Here is a 21,695-nt window from a genome sequence, read left to right on the forward strand (position 1 = left end):
ACCTTCTCTGCACTCTCTCCACTCTGTTTATCTTTTCTTCTTTGGCTTGGCTTCGCGGACGAAGATTTATGGAGGGGGTAAAAAGTCCATGTCAGCTGCAGGCTCGTTTGTGGCTGACCAGTCCGATGCGGGACAGGCAGACACGATTGCAGCGGTTGCAAGGGAAAATTGGTTGGTTGGGGTTGGGTGTTGGGTTTTTCCTCCTTTGCCTTTTGTCAGTGAGGTGGGCTCTGCGGTCTTCTTCAAAGGAGGCTGCTGCCCGCCAAACTGTGAGGCGCCAAGATGCACGGTTTGAGGCGTTATCAGCCCACTGGCGGTGGTCAATGTGGCAGGCACCAAGAGATTTCTTTAGGCAGTCCTTGTACCTTTTCTTTGGTGCACCTCTGTCACGGTGGCCAGTGGAGAGCTCGCCATATAATACGATCTTGGGAAGGCGATGGTCCTCTGTTTATATCAGAAACAAATATCACAGGTGCTCCAATTCCTATCAGTCTAATCTCAATCTTTGCCCATTCTAAAGAAATTCAACAAGCCTTATTGGAAAATTACCTGGTTTAATAATAGCATTTTCGGAGACCTTGAACATTGCCAATTTCTGTTTTGGGGGTATGCCAGCTAGCCTGTACTTTTCCATGACAGATTCTGACTTCTAAAGAAAGAAAAACAAATATATAAAACAAATTCATGCTAGTTTGCACAGACAGCATACCTTTTATGCACAAACCTAGTTCATTGGATAATTGCAATTTTATTCAAATATTTTTGGCTGATGAGAGCTTATTTTGCAGTCAAGTTACACAATAATTTTTCAATAGTTTACAAAATTTTCACGATTTTTAAACCACATTTACTTTGTTGGTACATTAAGTAAAACGACAAGCAAGTTCTGTCTTTCAAAGCATTCTCATGATGTACTAAAGTCCTTTAAAGCAAGCAAAATACCCAAGTGTAGTCATTGTTGTATTGAAGCAAAGGCATAAAAAACTGAAGCACAGAGAGCTCCTACAAAGTATATTGTGTTCATGTCCTAATAATCTGCTTGACTGAGAGATATTTAATGGCCTGGACACCTGTCAGACCGCAATCCTCAGTTGAATACTGCTGTGAAATTTTCCAAGAAAGACAGAGCCTCAATCTAATGCCTTTATCTTGAAAGATGGCACATCAAATGCACTGGAGTGCCAGTCTCGATCGATGTTCAAGCCTCCAGAGTGAGATTCTAATTATTGAGATTAATTTAGTTTCCAGTTTAAAATAAGACTACCATAAGAATAATAGATTACCATCTATCTTTGGACACTATGTTTGGACTTTGAAAATTAATAAATGTTCAGATTGTCAGCATTTATATTTTGCTTCAAATATAATATTTCCTTCTGCACTTAAATATTTGCTCATGTGTAATGAGTGTTTAGTCAGGAGAATGCAGGACTGCTTGCAAAAAATGTAGAATAGTTGTTGATTAAAGAGGATGTTGTTTGACAGGTGATGCTTGATGACAAGTAGTTAGATACCTCATTTTTATACTTCTAAATTCAAGAGGGTATCAGGCCAATCTGCTTGATCGATGCTCCATCCCAAGAATCATCTGTAGAACTTCATTCTAATGATATTTTTAAATTAGTACCTTAGTGTGTCTTGCTGTTGCAGTTGTTTTAAATCTGTTGTTTGCCCAAGTATAAAATATAATAGTATGGTATTTTTCAGTCATTCACAACAATTTTATTATTGAACTTACAACTGCTTAAAGATAATTAAGGAAACTTATACACTATGAGAAGAAAATCAAAGTACTTAAAACATTTTTAGTGTCAGCAAGAATCTTTACTTGTCCACGTAAAAGGAGAGGAAGTGAAAAGGAAAATAAGATTAAATAATTAATGTAAAAACACAATGCTGGAGAAACTTAGCAGGTCAAACCTTGATGAAGGGCTCAAGCCCAAAACGTGGGTTATGTATCTTTATTTTTGCTATGAAGAAGACCGTAGAGCCCACCTCACTGACAAAAGGCAAAGGAGGAAAAACCCAACACCCAACCCCAACCAACCAATTTTCCCTTGCAACCGCTGCAACCGTGTCTGCCTGTCCCACATCGGACTTGTCAGTCACCAACGAGCCTGCAGCTGACATGGACATTTACCCCTCCATAAATCTTCGTCCGCGAAGCCAAGCCAAAGAGAAGAGAAGATAAAGTTACACTGCTTGACCTGCTGAGTTTCTCCAGCATTGTGTTTTTATTTCAACCACGGTGTCAGCAGACTTTCGCGTTTTACTTTTAAATAATGAATGTCTGTATTCTTCCCTGAATTTGTGGCTTGCTTGGTTCATGATGTAAAATTTAACTGATGCAAGACTAAAATCTTGATTTCCATTTTCTCTTTAATGGTTGTTTAATAACCAGAATTTCAAAAGACAGTGCTCTCATCCATTAGCCTAGATTTTAATTCCCAATGGGCTGAATCATGCTGTTAAATGCCAACTTTTCCATGTAATTGAAACAGTTTTCTTGATTCTTTGCTTTACTCCACTTGGAACCAATAACAGTGCATGAATTTATTAGTGAGTTACTCCAGCAGCTACAAATCTTGCAACCAGATCCACAAGCCCATTTAGTTCAAATGAGGAAGAAAAAGCAAGACGTGTGGCATTTTTTTGAATTGTGCATAAGCAATAATCTTAATAGTTTAAAAGTATTTTAAATGAATTATGTTCTGGAAAAGTGTTTTATTTCTGTTTAGTAGTTTTTGAAAGCTTCAGAAATGCTTCCAAAAGTCAGGGGTGTTTAGAAACAAATCTAAAAGTATTAACAGGTGGCAAAACCAGGAGTGTGACCTTACTAGTGGTTTCCTCAGCTCCTTCCTAAAGCAGGGTTTACTCTGATCTATCCAAATGATTCAATTACATTGCAAGAGGCTCTGTGAACCAAAGAGCTTCTTCAGGTGGCCCTCGTCAGTGAATTCAGCCATACAGTTTTGACCTTGATATGTGGGGTACTTGCAAAATTGAGCAGTGAGTGGATGCAGCAAACCCCACATTTCTATGTTGTAGTGGTATGCTGGGGAGGAGTGGGCAGAACCAGCACTAACAGCTCCAAACAGACAACAGGCTCCTATCTACTGGCAACTAGCCACTACGTCCACAAGACATAGTGACTTAGCAGCACCCGTAGGTCTGCAGAGACGCCTTGGCCTACTCAACGTGAATGTCATGAGGAAATACGTACTCCAGATGTCATGATGCCAGGTCACCTGTTGTTTGTCTATATCAAGCCTGACAACACAGCAGTAAAGGCTTTTGCTCTTCTCTGGCTGAAACAGGAGATGTGGTCTTGTTATTCATCCTATTTCAACATGATGGCATATGCCCATAATTTACATCTGCCACAATGTCATATTTTGTTGATCTAAGCTTGGTTTATTATAAATTCTGTATCAACTCAGAAAAATACAAGGAAATTAACAGCTTGTTAATTGCATATGTCATTTCGGTATTAAAAAAACAATAATTTGTGGCAAGGAAAATATATGTCTCAAACTACAAAATGGCACGTTATCAGATGATTTGCACTGTCCTTGGAAAAAAAGATCTTATTGTCAATATCCCCCATTCATTCTAAAAAAAATTGCTGCACTTATGAAATAAAAATGAATACAATTTTGCGTTGAAGGAATGAAAAAGAAACCTACATAGTCTTAATTGCACCACTTTGAAAAATCTGAGCCCATTATTTGAAAAAACATTTCCACGACTATTATGTTCAAAACATACTCAAAAATTATGTATTGTTTTGCAACTTATGCATAGATTAATTTGCTGAAAAATAATTTCTTTAGCTTTGAGCTCAGATAGAATGCAATGCAACAAAAAACTGCTGGAGGAACTGAGAAGATTGAACTGCATCTGTCAGGGGAAAGGAATTGTTGAAGTTTGGGTTGTGACCCTGCATTAGGACTGGAACCAAGATAGAAGAAAGCCTGAGGAACAGGTGTGGGATGAGACAAGTTAGAAGATGATAAATACAGGGAGGAAGGGTGAAGGATGATGAACTAAGGGATGGGAGAGATGGAGTTGGGAGACGTTTGCAAGTTGCAGAGAGCGTGCAGGAATGAAGCCAGGAAGGTTAAGGGAAAAGTTAAAGTGGAGACAGTTGCTTATGGGTGATAAAAAAGAACAAAAGCTCCAGTGCTGGAATCTGATGTAAGAATGATGAGAATAGGAACCATTAGGGGAGAGTGAAAGTTTAGATGGAAGCAAATGGGGGAGGCGATCTGGTGCGTGAAACCTGTGGGAACAGGAGGCAGGTGGGAACAGGAGGCAGGTGGGAACAGGAGGCAGGTGGGAACAGGAGGCAGGTGGGAACAGGAGGCAGGTGGGAACAGGAGGCAGGTGGGAACAGGAGGCAGGTGGGAACAGGAGGCAGGTGGGAACAGGAGGCAGGTGGGAACAGGAGGCAGGTGGGAACAGGAGGCAGGTGGGAACAGGAGGCAGGTGGTTCCACCACCCATCGACCATTTTCATCCCCTTCTGCATCCTAGTTCCATCTTCCCACGATCCACACAATTCACCCACTAGATCCCCTCCTCATCAGCTTCCACCTTCCCTTTGCCACTATCCAATGATTCCCATTTCTGCCTTCCATACTTATTAAATTCCAACACTTGTAGTCTTTCCATTTTCTATAATCACCAGCAACTGTTTCCCCACCTTCACCTCTCCACACTTGACACCATCTGCATGTTTTCTCTCAGTCAACATATAATCAATCACCTGCCTGCTTCCCAACTCCATCCCTCCTTCTCCCATCTGTCCATCATCTTTCACTCCTCCTTAGTCAACAACCACTCACTGGCCTATAGCTTAACCCTAACCCTTTCCTTTTTATACTATCTATCTTCCCCTTCAACTCTCAGTTCTGATGCAGGGTCTCGACACTAAATATCAACAATTCCGCCCACTTTCCCCACAAATGCTGCCAAGCCCACTAGGCCATTTCACACCACCATGTAAAATAGGGATTCCCTGGAAATTTTTCTGGGAAACCTCCTGTGAACCGGTGCTGTGAAAATGTTGGCCCAGGAAAATAACCTAGCTTAGGTAGGGCTGCAGACCCAGGTAATTTCCCCAGGTCACCCTTTCCCTGCGGTCAGAAATGGCAAATGGCTGAGCAGGGGAAGCATCTTGATATCAGTGCTTACATGTTGCATCACCATGTCGTAATTTCAGCATTTAACCCAATCAACCTCAATTTGCCTTATAAATCAGTTTATTATGCGGTTTTCTTCTTGTATTTTAATTATATTTAAATAACTGTGCACTCTTCTCTTGGTCTGAACCAAATTGTACATACAAATAAATATCTTTCTTTCTTTCTTTGGCTTGGCTTCGCGGACGAAGATTTATGGAGGGGGTAAAGAGTCCACGTCAGCTGCAGGCTCGTTTGTGGCTGACAAGTCCGATGCGGGACAGGCAGACACGGTTGCAGCAGTTGCAGGGGAAAATTGGTTGGTTGGGGTTGGGTGTTGGGTTTTTCCTCCTTTGCCTTTTGTCAGTGAGGTGGGCTCTGCGGTCTTCTTCAAAGGAGGTTGCTGCCCACCAAACTGTGAGGCGCCAAGATGCACGGTTTGAGGCGTTATCAGCCCACTGGCGGTGGTCAATGTGGCAGGCACCAAGAGATTTCTTTAGGCAGTCCTTGTACCTTTTCTTTGGTGCACCTCTGTCACGGTGGCCAGTGGAGAGCTCGCCATATAACACGATCTTGGGAAGGCAATGGTCCTCCATTCTGGAGACGTGACCCATCCAGCGCAGCTGGATCTTCAGCAGCGTGGACTCGATGCTGTCGACCTCTGCCATCTCGAGTACTTCGACGTTAGGGATGAAAGCGCTCAATGGATGTTGAGGATGGAGCGGAGACAACGCTGGTGGAAGCGTTCTAGGAGCCGTAGGTGGTGCCGGTAGAGGACCCATGATTCGGAGCCGAACAGGAGTGTGGGTATGACAACGGCTCTGTATACGCTTATCTTTGTGAGGTTTTTCAGTTGGTTGTTTTTCCAGACTCTTTTGTGTAGTCTTCCAAAGGCGCTATTTGCCTTGGCGAGTCTGTTGTCTATCTCATTGTCGATCCTTGCATCTGATGAAATGGTGCAGCCGAGATAGGTAAACTGGTTGACCGTTATAAATATAGATACAATATATAGATACATACACTCTTCTGACTTCAGGTAGGACTTCCTGAGTGCTTAATGATCCCCCCAGAACTGCTGGGTAGGGCAAATTCCAGGGAATTTGGACCATGTTGTGAAAAGCTAGGGAGGTCCTGTTTTCCCAGGAATTTCATCCAGGTCCAAGTAGGGTCACCGCTTGCCCGAACCATGAAAAGACCGAGTTCCTCAAGCAATTTGTTTTTTCCTCTCTCTGGATTTCAGCATTTGAAGTATTGTGTCAACATAATGCAACAGTGCTTTCACACATAGGCAACAGTTTCTCAAGAAAGTAACTCTCCACAGCTTAAAACTGCTTTGGGCATGGGGAAATAAAATCTGTTCATCACATTGAAACCCATTTTCCACCAGTTCATTGCTGTATGAAAATGAGACATTGAAAAAAAAAACCTGCTAATGATCCAAATCCAAAGGAATTCAATACCATTATGGAAAAAAAAATCTTGTGAAACTGATTGGATCATTCCTTCTTGCATTTGTTTCAGAAATTGACAATGTTTAACAATTAGAGATGTATTATAAGTGAAATGAAAGTGTGGAAAAACATTTTTAAAAGTTTGAGAAAGTACACAACAACTAATCTCAGTATGCATAAAGAAATGGATGGTAATTGCTTTTTAATACTAGTTGAGGATGCAAAATAAGATTAAACTAACCAGTAAACATAGCAGTGTTCCTGAAAATTGAACCAACTCAATAATGAGGTTACAATTGAATACAGCTGTAATTAGAATGAGATATGAAATGAGTGCATTGAAGTAGAGTGCATTGGCTATCTTTAGTTGATGGCCTCAGGGCAATAATTTGCTGGTTTTGCTTTCCAGACATAGACTGATTGTTCCTGAGCCAATGTATTTTTGCTATAGGACATTAAAACTTTACAATATGAACTAACTGATCTGAAGTGAGATTTGCGTGCATTAAGAAACATGCTCAACAAACAAATCTTTATTCTTATTTATCCATTGATGTGTTTAAATGCACTCCAGCTTAAAGTGCAATTCCCTTGTTTTATGGGGGTCAGAATTTGTCAATTGAAAGGAAGTGAGGGAAGGCTTTACATCCTGTAGAACCATAGAATGCTACAGCACAGAAAACAGACCATTTAGGCCTTCTAGTCTGTGCCAACCATTATTTCACTAGTCTTACTGACCTGCTCCCATTCCATAACCCTCTCCCATCCAGATATCTATCCAATTTATTCTTAAAACTCAAGATCAAGTCGCATCCACCTCATCAGATGGCAGTTAATTCCACACTCCCATCACTCGGAGTGAAGAACTTTCTCCCAATGTTCCCCCTATACTTTTCCCCTTTCATTTTAGGATTATGACCTTTCATATTTATCTCCCCATTCTAAGTGGAAAAAGCCTACTCGCATCCACTCTGTCTATACCTCTCATAATCTTGTAAACATCCATCAAATCTCCCCTCATTCTTCTTTGCTCCAAGGAATAAAATCTTAATTCATTTAATCATTCCCTGTAATTCAACTCCTGAAGATCCGGCAACATCCTAGTAAATTTTCTCTGTACTCTTTCAATTTTATTGACATCCTTCCTGTAATTTGGCAACCAGGACTGCACACAATATTCCAAATTTGGCCTCAACGTCTTAAACAACTTCAACATTACATTCCAACTCCGATACTCAATATTTTGATTTATAAACGCTAAGATGCTAAAAGCTTTCTTTACAACCCTGTCCACCTGTGACGTCACCTTCAGGGAACAATGTATCTTTATTCCCAGATCTCTTTTGCACACTTTAGTGCCCTATCATTTACTTATGTATGTCTACCTTGGTTTGCACTTCTGAAATGAATCATGTTGCACTTATCTGCATTAAACTTCATCTGCCATTTTTTGGTCCATTCTCCTAGTTGGTCCAGTTCCCTCAGCAAGCTTTGAAAATCTTCCTCGCTGTCCACAACACCTCCCATCTTTGTGTCATCAGCAAATTGCTGATCCAATTTACCATCGAGATCATTGATATATACCACAAACAATGGTCTCAACACGGATCCCTAAGGCACACCACAAGTCACTGTAACACATTCAATTCTATCATATTTTATTGGATGACCAATTTTCTGTTGAGAATATGCAAAACTCCAAGTTTATAACAATTTTTAAATTACGTGTCTAATGAAATTTACAGGAATTCCCCTTTTATATAAAAATACAAGCTTTTACTTTAACCTTAATATTAGCAAGAGAATGGACGGCATGTTTGGTGTAGCGGTTAGCGTAATACCTTCATAGCACTAGCAATTGGGGTTCGAATCCTGCACTGTCTGTAAGGAATTTGTATGTTCTCCTTGTGTCAGCGTGGGTTTTCTCTGGGGGGAGGGGTCCCGGTTTCCTCCCACACTTCAAAACGTACTGGGGGTGCAGGTTAATGGAGTGTAAATTGGGCAGCTCGTATCGTGGGCCAAAACGGCAAGTTATCATGCTGTATTTCTAAACATAAATTTAGAAAGAATATATTTGTGGCATTTTTGAAACACCTCCTATTAGTAATTTATCATTGTTTAATAAACTGTATCATAAAATCATTTCCCATGGTGTTTTTTCCATTAGTCACTAACCAGAGGTATCCAATTTGATTTGCATTTAAAGGCTGATTGGATTTAGTTACTACATTTTACACTTGAATCTCTTTTCATCCACAACAAAACTGAATACTCAAGTAGACAAAAATGTTCAAAATTAATAAAGACCATTTAAACTATTATAAATCATCTAAAATAATCTTCACCCTATGGGTAATGCAATGCTTATAGTGCTACCGACAGGGTTCGAATCCTGTGTTGACTGTAACAAGCTTGCACGTGCCAACCATGTCTACCTGTGTTTTTTTCAGGTGGTCCGGTTTCTTCTCACCCTCCATAAATGTACAGGGTTTGTAGGTTAATTGGTATATTTTGGTGGCATGGACTAATGGGCCAGAAGATCCTGTTACCATCCTGTAATGGGCATGGTACACCTGAGAAATTATACCTGAGAAAAGATTTTATGTAACTGTTGTTCCTTCTTCCTTATCAAATATCATTGAGCGAAAGAAAGATTAATGAAAAAACTGTATGAATAAATCTCTAAAACAAAATCAAAGGCATAGAAAATGTATTATTTAAAAGTGATAATTCATTAAGCTAAACTGAAAACAATTTGCAGAATCTATTTTGATTAATTTGGCCAATCAGGAAGCCATTTGCTATCAATTACCGGTCATCTGGGTACTGATTACTTAACACTCAATGGGGAATTACAGCTTTTTTTAGTCCTACAAAAAAATTCTAAAATTATACCAATGATTTTAGAATCTTCTACAGCAATTTCAGAATGGCAATCTACAGCAGGTATAATGTATGGATATTCTGACACATAGAACATTACAGGCCCTTTGGTTCATGATGTTATGCCAACTTGTACCTAACAAAAAAACCTTCCTACCTCATAACCCCCTATTAACTTTCATCTATTAAAGGTCCCTATTGTTCCAGCCTCCACCACCACCCCTGGTGATGCACTCAAGGCACCCACATCTCTCTGGTGTAAAATACTTGCCCCTGATGTCTCCCCTAAACTCTCTTCCCTTCACTTTGCATACATGTCTTCTGGTGTTTACTATTTCCGCTATGGGGGAATAAAAGAGAGGTGCTGGCCCTCTACCTTATCTATGCCTCTCAGAATCTTGTAGACCTCTAGTAGGTCACCTCACATCTTCTTCACTCTAAAGAGAAAGCCCTAGCTCTGCTAACCTTGCCTCAAGACATTTTCCAATCCAAGCAACATCCTGGTAAATCTCCTCTGCACCCTCTTCATAGCTTCCACATCCTGGTAAATCTCCTCTGCACCCTCTTCATAGCTTCCACATCCTGGTAAATCTCCTCTGCACCCTCTTCATAGCTTCCACATCCTTCTTGAAATGAGATGACCAGAAATGAACACAATATTGTAAGTGTGGTCTTACTAGAGATTTATAGAACTGCATAATTATCTTATGACTCCCAAACTCAGTTTCCTAATGAAGCCCAGCATACCATAGGCCTTCTTAACTACCCTATCAACCTGCGAGGCATCCTGGAGAGATCAATGGATTTAGATCCCAAGGTCCCTCTGTTGTTCCATACTGTTAAGTGCCCAATCATTAACCAATCATTTTCTGCCTTAGTTTTACATTCCAAAATGCATCACCTCATACTTACCTGGATTGAACTCCATCTGCCACTTTTCCACCCATTTCTGCAACCTGTCTATATCCTGTTGCAACCTATGTCAACATTATCCACTCACTCCATTGCATCTCTTCATTTTATACCCTTGGTTAAGTCTTCCCTCAGCATCCTTTGTTCCAAGGAAAACCACCCCAGCCTGGCCCATCTTTGATAATCTACCAGCCCTGGCAACATTCTGGTGAATCCCTTCTGCTCTCTCCAAGTCAGTCACCTCCCTCCTGCAGTGTGGCCACACCTAGAGACAGGTGTTGGACACAGTTAATGGTCTTATATTCTGTACTCCAGTAGTAAAAGATGATTCCCCAGATGTCTTTAGAGACATTCTGCCTTTACCCATTTGCTTTTACTTAACAGTGTCACAAGACAAACCACATACATGAACATCTCCCTACCTCTCATTAAGTAGTGAATTGCAAACTCTATGCATATGGGCGGCAGTTAGTGTAGCAGTTAGTGCAACGCTATTACAGTGCCAGCAATCGGAACCAGGGTTCAAATCCAATGCTATCTGAAAGGAATTTGTACATTCTCCTCATGTCTGCGTGGGTTTTCCCTGGAGTGTCTGGTTTCCTCCCACCCTCCAAAATGTACCAGTGGTTGTAGGTCAATTGGGTGTGATTGGGTGACACAGATTTGTGGGCTGAAAGGGCCTGTAACCAAGCTGTATGTCTAAATTTAAGGTAGTGTTAGAGATATTATATAATCAAAAAATGAAGCAAATTTAACATTGCTCAACAAGGCATCTTGCATACAGAGAAACCCATAATTTAAATTGCTGACAAAAACCAATTCTGTTGCCTGGATCCCTGGTATTCAACTAAATTACAAAATCTCTTTCTGGCCATTTATTATTTTAGGCAAACTTTTATTTGAGATTGTTGACCATAGTAACCCACTTTCTTTCCAGCCCACACTTGATTCTCCTGCAAAATCCTGTAAGATGCCTCATGTAATCTTCTTCCACTCCTTTCATTCTTTTGTCCAGCTAAATGAAGCAATCATGCACCAATATGGACCTGTCCAAATTTAATTAAAACATTGTCAGCAATGACTTCCATTGCATTCAACTCCAAAGTATCTATCCATCAGAGGTCATTTTTTTCTTGTTTACTATTCTCAGTGACATCATCTACAGGATCCTGATTGGTATCCAAATGTACTCTGATTATACCCTACTCCTTGACATCCATCACTTCTCAAGACCTCTGAAATGTTAAAAGACTTCTTGTCTAATCTAATGATACAAATGAAGAACTGCAATTTACTTCATTAAAAATGCTGCAAAACAAAGCTGATCTACCATAAATCATTCTGTAACTACTAACCATTTATTGTCCTCAGCTGCTCCAACTGAACCCAAAGATGTTAAATCTTGGAACCATGGTAGTCCCAACACCAGACAGAATAGGGGGCCCTCAATTTAATGTCACACAGAAAAAAACCTATCACCAACAATACAGTACTGATATCCATGAATTAACAGCATGCCCCTGCCCTGCTACACGATATATTAAAATTAGTTTGTCTGATTTATCAGCTCCACATTCCTGTCTACCAGCAGGATCCTTTCACTCACAGATTGCCAACAATCTACCATCTCTGCCTTAAGAACTTTCAAACTTTGCTTCCACTGTTCTTTGAGCAAATGAGATCCAAAGACGCACAACCCTCAAAGAAAAAAATGTTTGACTGAAATAGGCAATCCTCTATTTTAAAACTTCCACAAAAGGAAACGTCATCTTCAAACTCAAGAACCCTCAGAATCATATACGTTTCAGTCAATTTTGCTCTCCTCTTCTAGTAAATCTCCTTAGCTTGTCTAAACTTTCTTTACCAAATAATCCACCCATTCAAAGTATTCAACTGGTACAACTTCTCTGAACTGCACCCAATATATTTAGGTCCTTCTTAAATGCAATCAAAACTGTAGTGCATACTCTAGATGAAATCTCATCAAAACACTTCCAAATTAAAGCATAATGTCCCTACTTTGTATTCAATTCTTTTTGAACAATGATATAGGTCAGTTAGCTTTCCAAATTAGTTCCTAAATCTGCATAACTGCCTTTTTTGAATAGCTTCCCAAATCACAATTTCACATTGAAATAATCAGCTTAATCTCCTATTTTTTTCTGCCAAAAAGGTTAATTTAATTGTAGAAATGTAGAGCTGAGCTTTTCTCATATGCCTATCAAGTCAAGTTTATTGTCATCTGATTGAACAAGTAAAACCCGACAAAACAGCATTCTCTGGTCAGTCCTCGTTGCAAAACATGTACACACAACCAGACATATCACACACAAACAATACATACAGAACAAATATTTCATCTTTACAAACAAATGCATAAATATTGTAAAGTGCCAGTTGATGAAGTAGACAAAGACAATATGGTCAAACAATAATCATGGCTTTTATTAGCAGAAACTCATGGTACAATAATGAAAGACAATAAGTGCATATACAGTTCCCCAAGGGGAATGTCCTTAACAGTAGAGATATGTGCAGCCAATGTTAGTACAGCAAGGCTCGCCAGAGGGGAGACTGGCAGCTTGACAGACATTCACCACAGATTGTTTAAAAAATGAGTCTCAGGTGATTTGTGTGAGCAGTTCCTTTGGTTCTTCAGCTGTTCCTCAGACTCAGATTGGTGGTGCTGGATCTGATACTCCTGCATCTCTTCCCCGACAGGAGCAGCTGAAAAATGCTGTGTGGAGGGTGGAAGGGGTCCTCAATGATTTTGCACATCTTCTTCAGACAACCATCACATCCGGTGGGGGGGGGGGGGGGGGGGGGCGGAGGAAGATGGGATGGGAAGAGAGACTCAAGTGACCCTTTCTGCCACTCTTATGGTCCTGTGGATTAACCTCGGATTCATTTTTCTACAAAAATCGTACCACACTATGATGCAGCTGGCCAGGATGCTCTCGATACCAGACGGTAGCCATGCCTATTTGAGTCTTCGCAGGAAGTGCAGTCACTGTTGTGCCTTCCTGACAAGTGAGGAGATGTTGAGTGTCCATGATAAGTTGCTAGTTAAGTGAACTCCAAGGAACTTGGAGCCCTCCATTCTCTCTACTACACAGTTGTTGATATGTAGTAGAGGGTGGTCATTCCTGGTCCTACTGAAGCCCCCTTGGTCTTATCCACATTGAGACTCAGGTAGTTTCTCACACCATTTCACAAGATTTTCCACTTCTTTTCTGTGTGTGACTCATCTTTGTTGCTGATGAGGCATCTACCGTTGTGTCATCTGCAAACTTGGTGACACTTTTGGAGCTGGATCTAATAATGCAGTCCTGGGTCAATAGCATGAACAGGAGTCGGCTGACCTGAAGTGTTGCGGTGCTCAACATTCTGCTACAGGATCCAGTTACAGAGAGAGGTGTTTAGTTCCAGCAAAGGCAGCAATAATCGTATCAAATGCTGAGCTAAAGTCAATAAATGGCAGCCTGGCATATGAGGCATTGTTCTCCAGATGGGCCAGGACAGAGTCAAGTTACGAGGCCATAGCATTGTCTGTAGAACTGTTTCTTCTATAGACAAATTGAAAGGCGCCCAACATCTCTGGGAGGTGCACTTTGATGCGTTCCATCACCAGATGCTTGAAGCATTTCATAATGGTGGTGATTAGTGCCACAGGGCGGTAGTCATTGAGGCCTGTAATTGTCACCCTCTTGGGTACCAGGATGATGGTGGCTGTCTTGAACCCTGCAGGAACGAAGAACTGCTGCAATGAGGTGCTGAAGATGTCTTTGTAGTCGTCCGTCAATTGGTCTGTGCAGTCCTTCAGTACCCGACCAGGTATGCAGTTTGAGCTCGGCGCCTTGTGTGGGTTCACCTTGGATAGGGTTCTTTGCACCTTAGTCACAGCTATGCGGGGGGGGGGGGGTCTGTTCATCAGAGGGACACAGAGCTTTCTTTAGTGTCATCCTGTTTTTCTTATCAAACCGTGCATAAAAGATATTCAGTCTGTCCAAAAGGGAGGCATTATTGCTCTTAACTCAAGGTTGACAAGATCCATTGTAATCTTGATCCCTTGTCGCATGTTCCTCATGTCGCACAGCTGTCTGTGAATCTTCTGAGCAAACCCCTGCTTTGCCTTCTGGATTGCACAGGAGAGTTCAGTCCTGGTTGATCTTGGTGCCATCCTGAAGGCAGCATCACAAGCTCTGTGAAGCACCCATAATTCAGATTACAACCACGGTTTCTGGTTAGCCCTGGTTGTGAGAATTTGATCTCAGGGACATCCTCAAAGCACTTGCTGACGTAGCCAGTCTCTGCTCACTTTCTCCTCTTAGGTTTACACGACCATTGGAGGTGGCCACTCCAGTCCAGTTGCAAAGCTGCTGTGGCCAACCTTGCCACGCCTTGATCTCCCTGAGAATTGAACTTGTTTTCTTTGCCAGTGGTCTGAATGCTGGAGTTGGCAGAATGGATATGTGATCTGAGTAACTGTAGACAACACTTTCCTGGTTCTAATACATCCTAATTTTAAAGGATCATCTTCCAAAAGCATGAGCTACGATATTCCAAATTTTAATCTCTTTAATCCAATAAAACCAACTCTGTGACTGCTGCTTTAAGTAGCTTTGATTCATTGATAAAACGGATAAACATTTTGCATAACTTCACATTAAGACTTTCATAACGATTTACTGTATAATGATACAAAAGCTTAGAGATACTAGCTTAAAGAACTACCATAACTTTAAAGAGATCCAAAAAAAATTAGAAGAAAAATCTCTCATGTTCACACCTTCTCTACATCCTGAAGAATAATGAGTGAGCCATTAGTCTGAGCAGATATTACAACATATTACATCATAGTCACTATGGTAACACTACAAACAATAGTCTCTTAAAAAGATAGGCACAAATTTAACTAATTAAAAAACACAAGGTTTTAACCTTTACATTAACCAAGGTGGGGCTGAGGTGCAGCCTTGATCACCTCAGGGATGTTGGTGTACACCCATTCCAAGGTGTTCTCTCCTCTTGTGGCGAGGTGCAGATGCTATTGAAACTGTGGTAAGACCATTTTCAGATTGGCATGATTGAATTCACCAGCAACAATCATGGTACCATCAGGATGGGAAGTCTGGGGTTTGCAAATGGCACCATAAAACTCCTTCATGGCTTCACCCTCATTAAATTGTGCCAATCACCATGGCTGAAAATTCCCTGGGACTGCATTTCACCAAGAGGTACTCCGCTGAGCAGAAGGTCTTCACAAAAGAGACATTGTGCAGCAGCGCTTGTTTTCGTAAATGCAGTCCCCCTCCTCAAGCAGCAGTGTCTCCGTTTGCCCTGAAGGAGATGTCTGGACCATGTCCCTCTCAACCTTTCCTTAAGGTAAAAACATTCCTAAAAGTAATATCCCTACTTCTTCAGAGATGTAACATAATAAATGCCTTCAATTTCAAATTTCCCCACATTTTCACTGTATCTCAGTACATGTGACAACAAATAATTCATTTTTTTATTCTAGAAATTATCATTGTACATTAATTCCAAAACATTGGTTAAACACAATTATCTTTTGATTTTGACTGATTACATTTTGTAAGTCTCCACTATGAAATATTTAATTTACTTTTCTTTTTGACAAATACTAAGAAAACCACACGTAATTTTTTGCATTTTGCGATTTTCCTTTTTGGAAAAAGGAGTTACATTTGCTATTTTGCCAATAGAAAATAATTTTTCCCAAGTCTAGGGAAATTTGAAAATTAATTTTTAATTTAGAAATACAGCATAACAACAGGAACTTCTGACCCTTGAGCCTGCACCGCCTAATTACACCTATGTGACTTCTTGACCTACTAACCTATACATCGTTAGAATGTGGGAGAAAATAGCACCTGAAGGAAACCAATGCAGATCATGGGGAGAACGTACAAACTCTTTACGGACAACAGCAGATATGAACCTGGGTCACTGACATCGTAATAGTGTTCCACTAATTGTTATGTTAACCATGCCACCCAACAATGAAAATTTAAGTATATACATATTTAATTCATCCATTATCTTTTTTTAAATTCCCTTGGTTCACTTCCAATGTTCTTTAACTTTTCTTTCTTAAGGTATTTTTCTTTAGATCCTTTCTTCTATTCTGTTTTCTTTTTAATTTTTTTTGTGATTCTGCTCTTTACATTTGATACTACCTTTAAGTTTTTAGATTGTGTGCCCTTCCCTTGAATTTTTCTATCTCCTGGGAATGTATCTTTTCTGTGTATTTTCAAAGATTCTAGTAAGTATCAGCCACATTTTGGTTGATCAATTTCTTAATTTACAGTACAACTCCGATTATCCAAAATGGTCAGGCCTGGGCCTATGTCGGATAAACTTTTTTTTGGAAAATTGGTCATTTTTTTTTTAAAAAACAGCCCAGTAGCAACAGCAAATCACTTGTATCAATTTTTAAACAACAACAAGGAAAGGCTTTTTAAGCATTAAAATAATGTTTAATTCTCACCAAAATAATACTGGCCGCCGCTGATCACCAAGACCGACTGGCTTCCCAAGCCAGTGGAACACTCACTGGAGAGTTGGCAGGCTCCTGCCTCCCCAGTCACTGGAGCTCCTCACTCCCAAGTTCCAACTCCGAATCCTCCCTTAAGCCTACCTCACACCGGGGAGTCTGGGGTGCATTTGCGGTAGTAGGCCGAGGAGAGGCTTCGGCATCGGGAGTTCCATTTTGCTGAGGAGGGAGGGAGGGAAGAAAGGAATGCCATGGAGCCGGAGGTCCTGGTCCTGCCCAGGAGGCCGCTCTCCTCGATGACGCCGGTAACAAGGGATTCATGCCACCACTTGCGGCTGGAAGACAGCAGCACACAGTTTGAGAGGGAGAGTCGGAGAGAAAAATCAATAGGGGAAAGTAAAGAAGAAATGGAAAGAGAGAAGGGAGAGAGTTACCAGAAACGAGGACATTTAAATTTCATGTCGAATAATTTTTTTTTCAACCAGAGGTCAGTTCGGCTCCGAAAAATTTTTGGATAAATAAGGGTTTCTGATTTGTTTTGGATATCCTCATTTATCCAAATTTTTTTTGAATGTGGCGAAACAAAGATTTTGGAGAATCCAATTTCAGATAATCGGAGTTGTACTGTAGTTTGTCAGTTCACTTTAGCTACTTTTGCTTTCCTATCCTCATTAGTGCTATAAACATACAAGTCCTAATTCCATTTAACTCTTTCTCAAACTAAATGCATTGAACCATATTATAACAGTGAGTCACTCATTCATCCCATCTTGTTGCACAAGCCTATTTTTTTTTGTTCTCAAGTGTCGAGAGTGGGACTTGAATGCAGCAGAAAGGACCTCCCAGTGGCCTACAATTAAATTCCACACTCCACTGTCACAATGACATGATTGTCCATGGCCTCATGCACTACCAAGTTGAGGCCACCCACAAATTGGAGAAACAACATCTTACATTCTGTCGCAGCAATCTCCAACAAAACATCAATATTGGCTTGTCCAGTTTCCATTAACCCCCTCTGATTCACTCTCTTTCTCTTAACCTTCTGTCTCCCTCCTCACTCCTTTCTTCTCCTATCAGAGAGCTAGCTCTTTGCCCTTTGTCAATCATTTTTCAGCTTCTTTCTCATCTACTTGTATCCACCTATTACTTCTTGCCTGTTAGCCTGGGCTCCTCCCTCTTCCAAAGAAAAACTCAGTCTTAAAATGCTGACCCCTTAATGATGGAAAAACGGAAAGAGAAGATAAACAAAATATAAAATGGCTACGCTGAACTATATGACTTTAAATATTAATGGAATACATAACCAAATTAAAAGGAAGAAACTACTAAATTTACTGAAAAAGGAAAAAATAGATATAGCATTTGTCCAAGAAACACACTTAACTGAATTGGAGCACAAGAAATTAAAGAGAGATTGGGTAGGACATGTAACAGCAGCATCGTATAATTCAAAAGCAAGAGGAGTGGCTATATTAATTAGCAAAAATGTGCCATTTAAAATAGAAGAGGAAATAATAGATCCAGCAGGGAGATATGTTATGATAAAATGTCAGATATATTCGGAGCTTTGGAATCTACTTAATATATATTCACCTAACGAAGAAGATCAAAAGTTTATGCAAGATATCTTTTTGAAGGTAGCTAATACGCAAGGGAACATACTAATAGGAGGGGATTTCAATCTGAATTTGGATCCAAATATGGATAAAACGGGGAAAAAAATTAACAGGAAGAACAAAGTAACCAAATTTATAATTAAATCAATGCAAGAAATGAAACTTGTGGACATATGGAGGAAACAAAACCCAAAAGAAAAGGAATACTCATACTACTCGACTAGACATAAAACATACTCAAGAATAGACCTATTTTTGTTATCAGCTAGTATGCAGGATAGAGTAAGAAAAACAGAATATAAAGCGAGAATGCTATCGGACCATTCACCCTTAATGCTGACAGTAAAGCTAGAGGACATCCCTCCAAGAATGTATAGATGGAGATTAAACCCCATGCTACTTAAAAGACAAGATTTTAGAGAATTTATTGAAAAACAATTAAAAATGTACTTTGAAGTAAATACGGAATCAGTGGAAGATAAGTTTATACTATGGGACGCAATGAAAGCATTCATTAGAGGACAAATAATAAGTTATGCAACCAAGATGAAGAAGGACTATAATCAGGAAACAGAGCAGTTGGAAAGGGAAATAGTAAACATAGAAAAAAAATTAGCAATAAAGGAAGATACAACCAAAAGAAGAGAATTGGCGGATAAAAAATAAAATATGAAACATTACAAACATATAAGGTGGAGAAGAATATAATGAAGACAAAACAGAAATATTATGAACTAGGTGAAAAAACACACAAAATCTTAGCATGGCAGCTTAAGACAGAGCAAACTAAGAAAATGGTATTGGCAACAAGGAAAAAAGACAAACAAATTACATATAATCCAAAAGAAATTAAGGAAAACTTCAGAGAATTCTATGAACAATTATACCGAACTGAAAACGAAGGGAAAGAAGGGAAAATAGATGAATTTTTGACTAAAATTGAACTACCAAAACTACAAATAGAGGAACAAAATAAATTAACAGAACCATTTGGAACAGTAGAAATACAAGAGATAATAAAAAATTTACCAAATAATAAGACACCAGGAGAGGATGGACTCCCAATAGAATTCTACAAAACATTTAAAGATCTAATAATACCGCCCCTCCTGGATGTAATCAACCAGATTGATGAGACACAAAACTTACCAGATTCATGTAAAACAGCAATAATTACAGTGATACTAAAACAAGGGAAAGATCCACTCTCACCAGCATCATATAGACCAATATCTCTGCTAAACACAGATTATAAGATAATAGCTAAACTATTAGCAAACAGATTAGCAGAACAGGTACCGAAAATGGTAAATTTAGACCAAACTGGATTTATCAAAAAAAGACACACAACAGACAATATTTGTAAATTTATTAACTTAATTCATGCAGTAGAAGGAAATAAAGCACCGGCAGTAGCAGTTGCTTTAGACGCAGAGAAGGCCTTCGACAGAGTAGAATGGAATTACTTGTTCAAAGTATTGCAAAAATTCAGTTTACCGGAGAAGTATATTAATTGGATTAAAGCATTATATAAGGGACCGTTAGCGAAAGTGACAGTAAATGGACATGTATCAAAGCAATTTAACTTAAGCACGTCAACGCGGCAGGGATGCCCACTATCACCATTATTGTTTGCGCTAGCTATAGAACCACTAGCAGAATCGATAAGAAGAGATAATAATATAAAAGGAATAAAAATAAAAGACAGGGAATATAAAATCAGTCTATTTGCGGATGATGTGATAGTGTACTTAACAGAACCAGAACTATCAATAAAAGAACTATATAAGAAATTGAAGGAATATGGAGAAGTGTCGGGATACAAGATAAACGTAAATAAAAGTGAAGCAATGCCTATGAATAACGCGGATTTCTCAAAATTTAAGAAGGAATCCCCATTCAGATGGCAAATACAGGCAATAAGATACCTAGGTGTACAAATAAACAAAAATCTAGGCCAATTATATAAACTCAATTACAATCCACTAATGAAAAAATTACAGGACGATTTAGAGCATTGGAAAGAGCTACCACTAACACTGATAGGAAGGATAAACTGTATTAAAATGAACATTTTTCCAAGGATACTATACTTATTTCAGGCATTGCCAATACAACTGACAGAAAAATTCTTCAAAGAGTTAAAGAAAATAATAAGGAAATTTTTATGGAGAGGGGGAAACCGAGGATAGCACTAGATAAATTAACAGAATGGTATAAACAAGGAGGCTTACAATTGCCAAACTTCAAAAATTATTATAGAGCCGCACAATTAAGGTACCTATCAGATTTTTAATCAAACAAGGGAAAAACCAGACTGGACGAGATTAGAATTAGATAAAATAGGGGAAAAGATACCTGAACACATATTATATAAATGGGACGAAAAATTGGTACAACATAGAACTTCTCCAGTATTACACCATCTCCTCAATATATGGAAGAAGATTCATATAGAAAGAAATAAAACAAATTATCAATTACCAAAACTAATATTGACGCAAAATAAGCTACTCCCTTTTACAATAGACAACCTTTCCTTTAGAAAATGGGAAAAAAAAGGGATTAAAAGAATAGAAAATTGTTTTTCAGGAAGTAGATTCTTATCCTTTGAACAAATGAGAGATAAGTACAATATAACTGGAGATACAGCGCTGGCATATTACCAACTGAGATCCTACTTGAAAGATAAATTAGGAAGCAATTTGAGTTTACCAGAGGGAAGTAACCTTGAATATGTGATTACAGATACAATGTTAATCAAAAGATTTATAACAAATATGTATATTAAACTGCAAGAAAAGGAGAATGAGGAAACAAATGGTAAAACTAAACAAAAATGGGAACAAGATTTAAATATAAAGATAAAAAAGGAAACATGGGAGAAATTATGTTCTGGAACGATGAGAAATACAATAAATACGAGGCTGCGTATGATACAATATAATTGGTTACACAGACTATACATTACACCGCAAAAGTTAAATAAATGGGACCCAACAGTATCTGATAGATGTTTTCGATGTAAAAAAGAAAGGGGAACAACAATTCATGCAATCTGGACATGTGAGAGAGTAGAAAAATTTTGGGATGATCTCAATCAGATATTAAATAAAATAACAGAAAACAAT

General features: G+C 39.2%; 1 protein-coding gene across 3 annotated transcripts in view; it reads right to left on the reverse strand.

Annotated features, from left to right (window-relative positions):
• The window catches only part of mrpl3 (mitochondrial ribosomal protein L3), a 79,667-nt gene that overhangs the window by 42,037 nt on the left and 15,935 nt on the right, over positions 1-21,695 (reverse strand). For all 3 annotated transcript variants that reach the window (XR_011348777.1, XM_069911246.1, XM_069911252.1), the window contains one exon: positions 550-649. Coding sequence is in view for 2 of the 3 variants with exons in the window: in XM_069911246.1 (XP_069767347.1) it covers positions 550-649 (100 nt within the window). In the remaining variant the exon portion in view is untranslated. The remainder of the gene's footprint in view (positions 1-549; positions 650-21,695) is intronic.

This window comes from Narcine bancroftii, chromosome 1 (genome assembly GCF_036971445.1).
Source record: "Narcine bancroftii isolate sNarBan1 chromosome 1, sNarBan1.hap1, whole genome shotgun sequence".
Lineage (NCBI taxonomy): Eukaryota > Metazoa > Chordata > Chondrichthyes > Torpediniformes > Narcinidae > Narcine > Narcine bancroftii.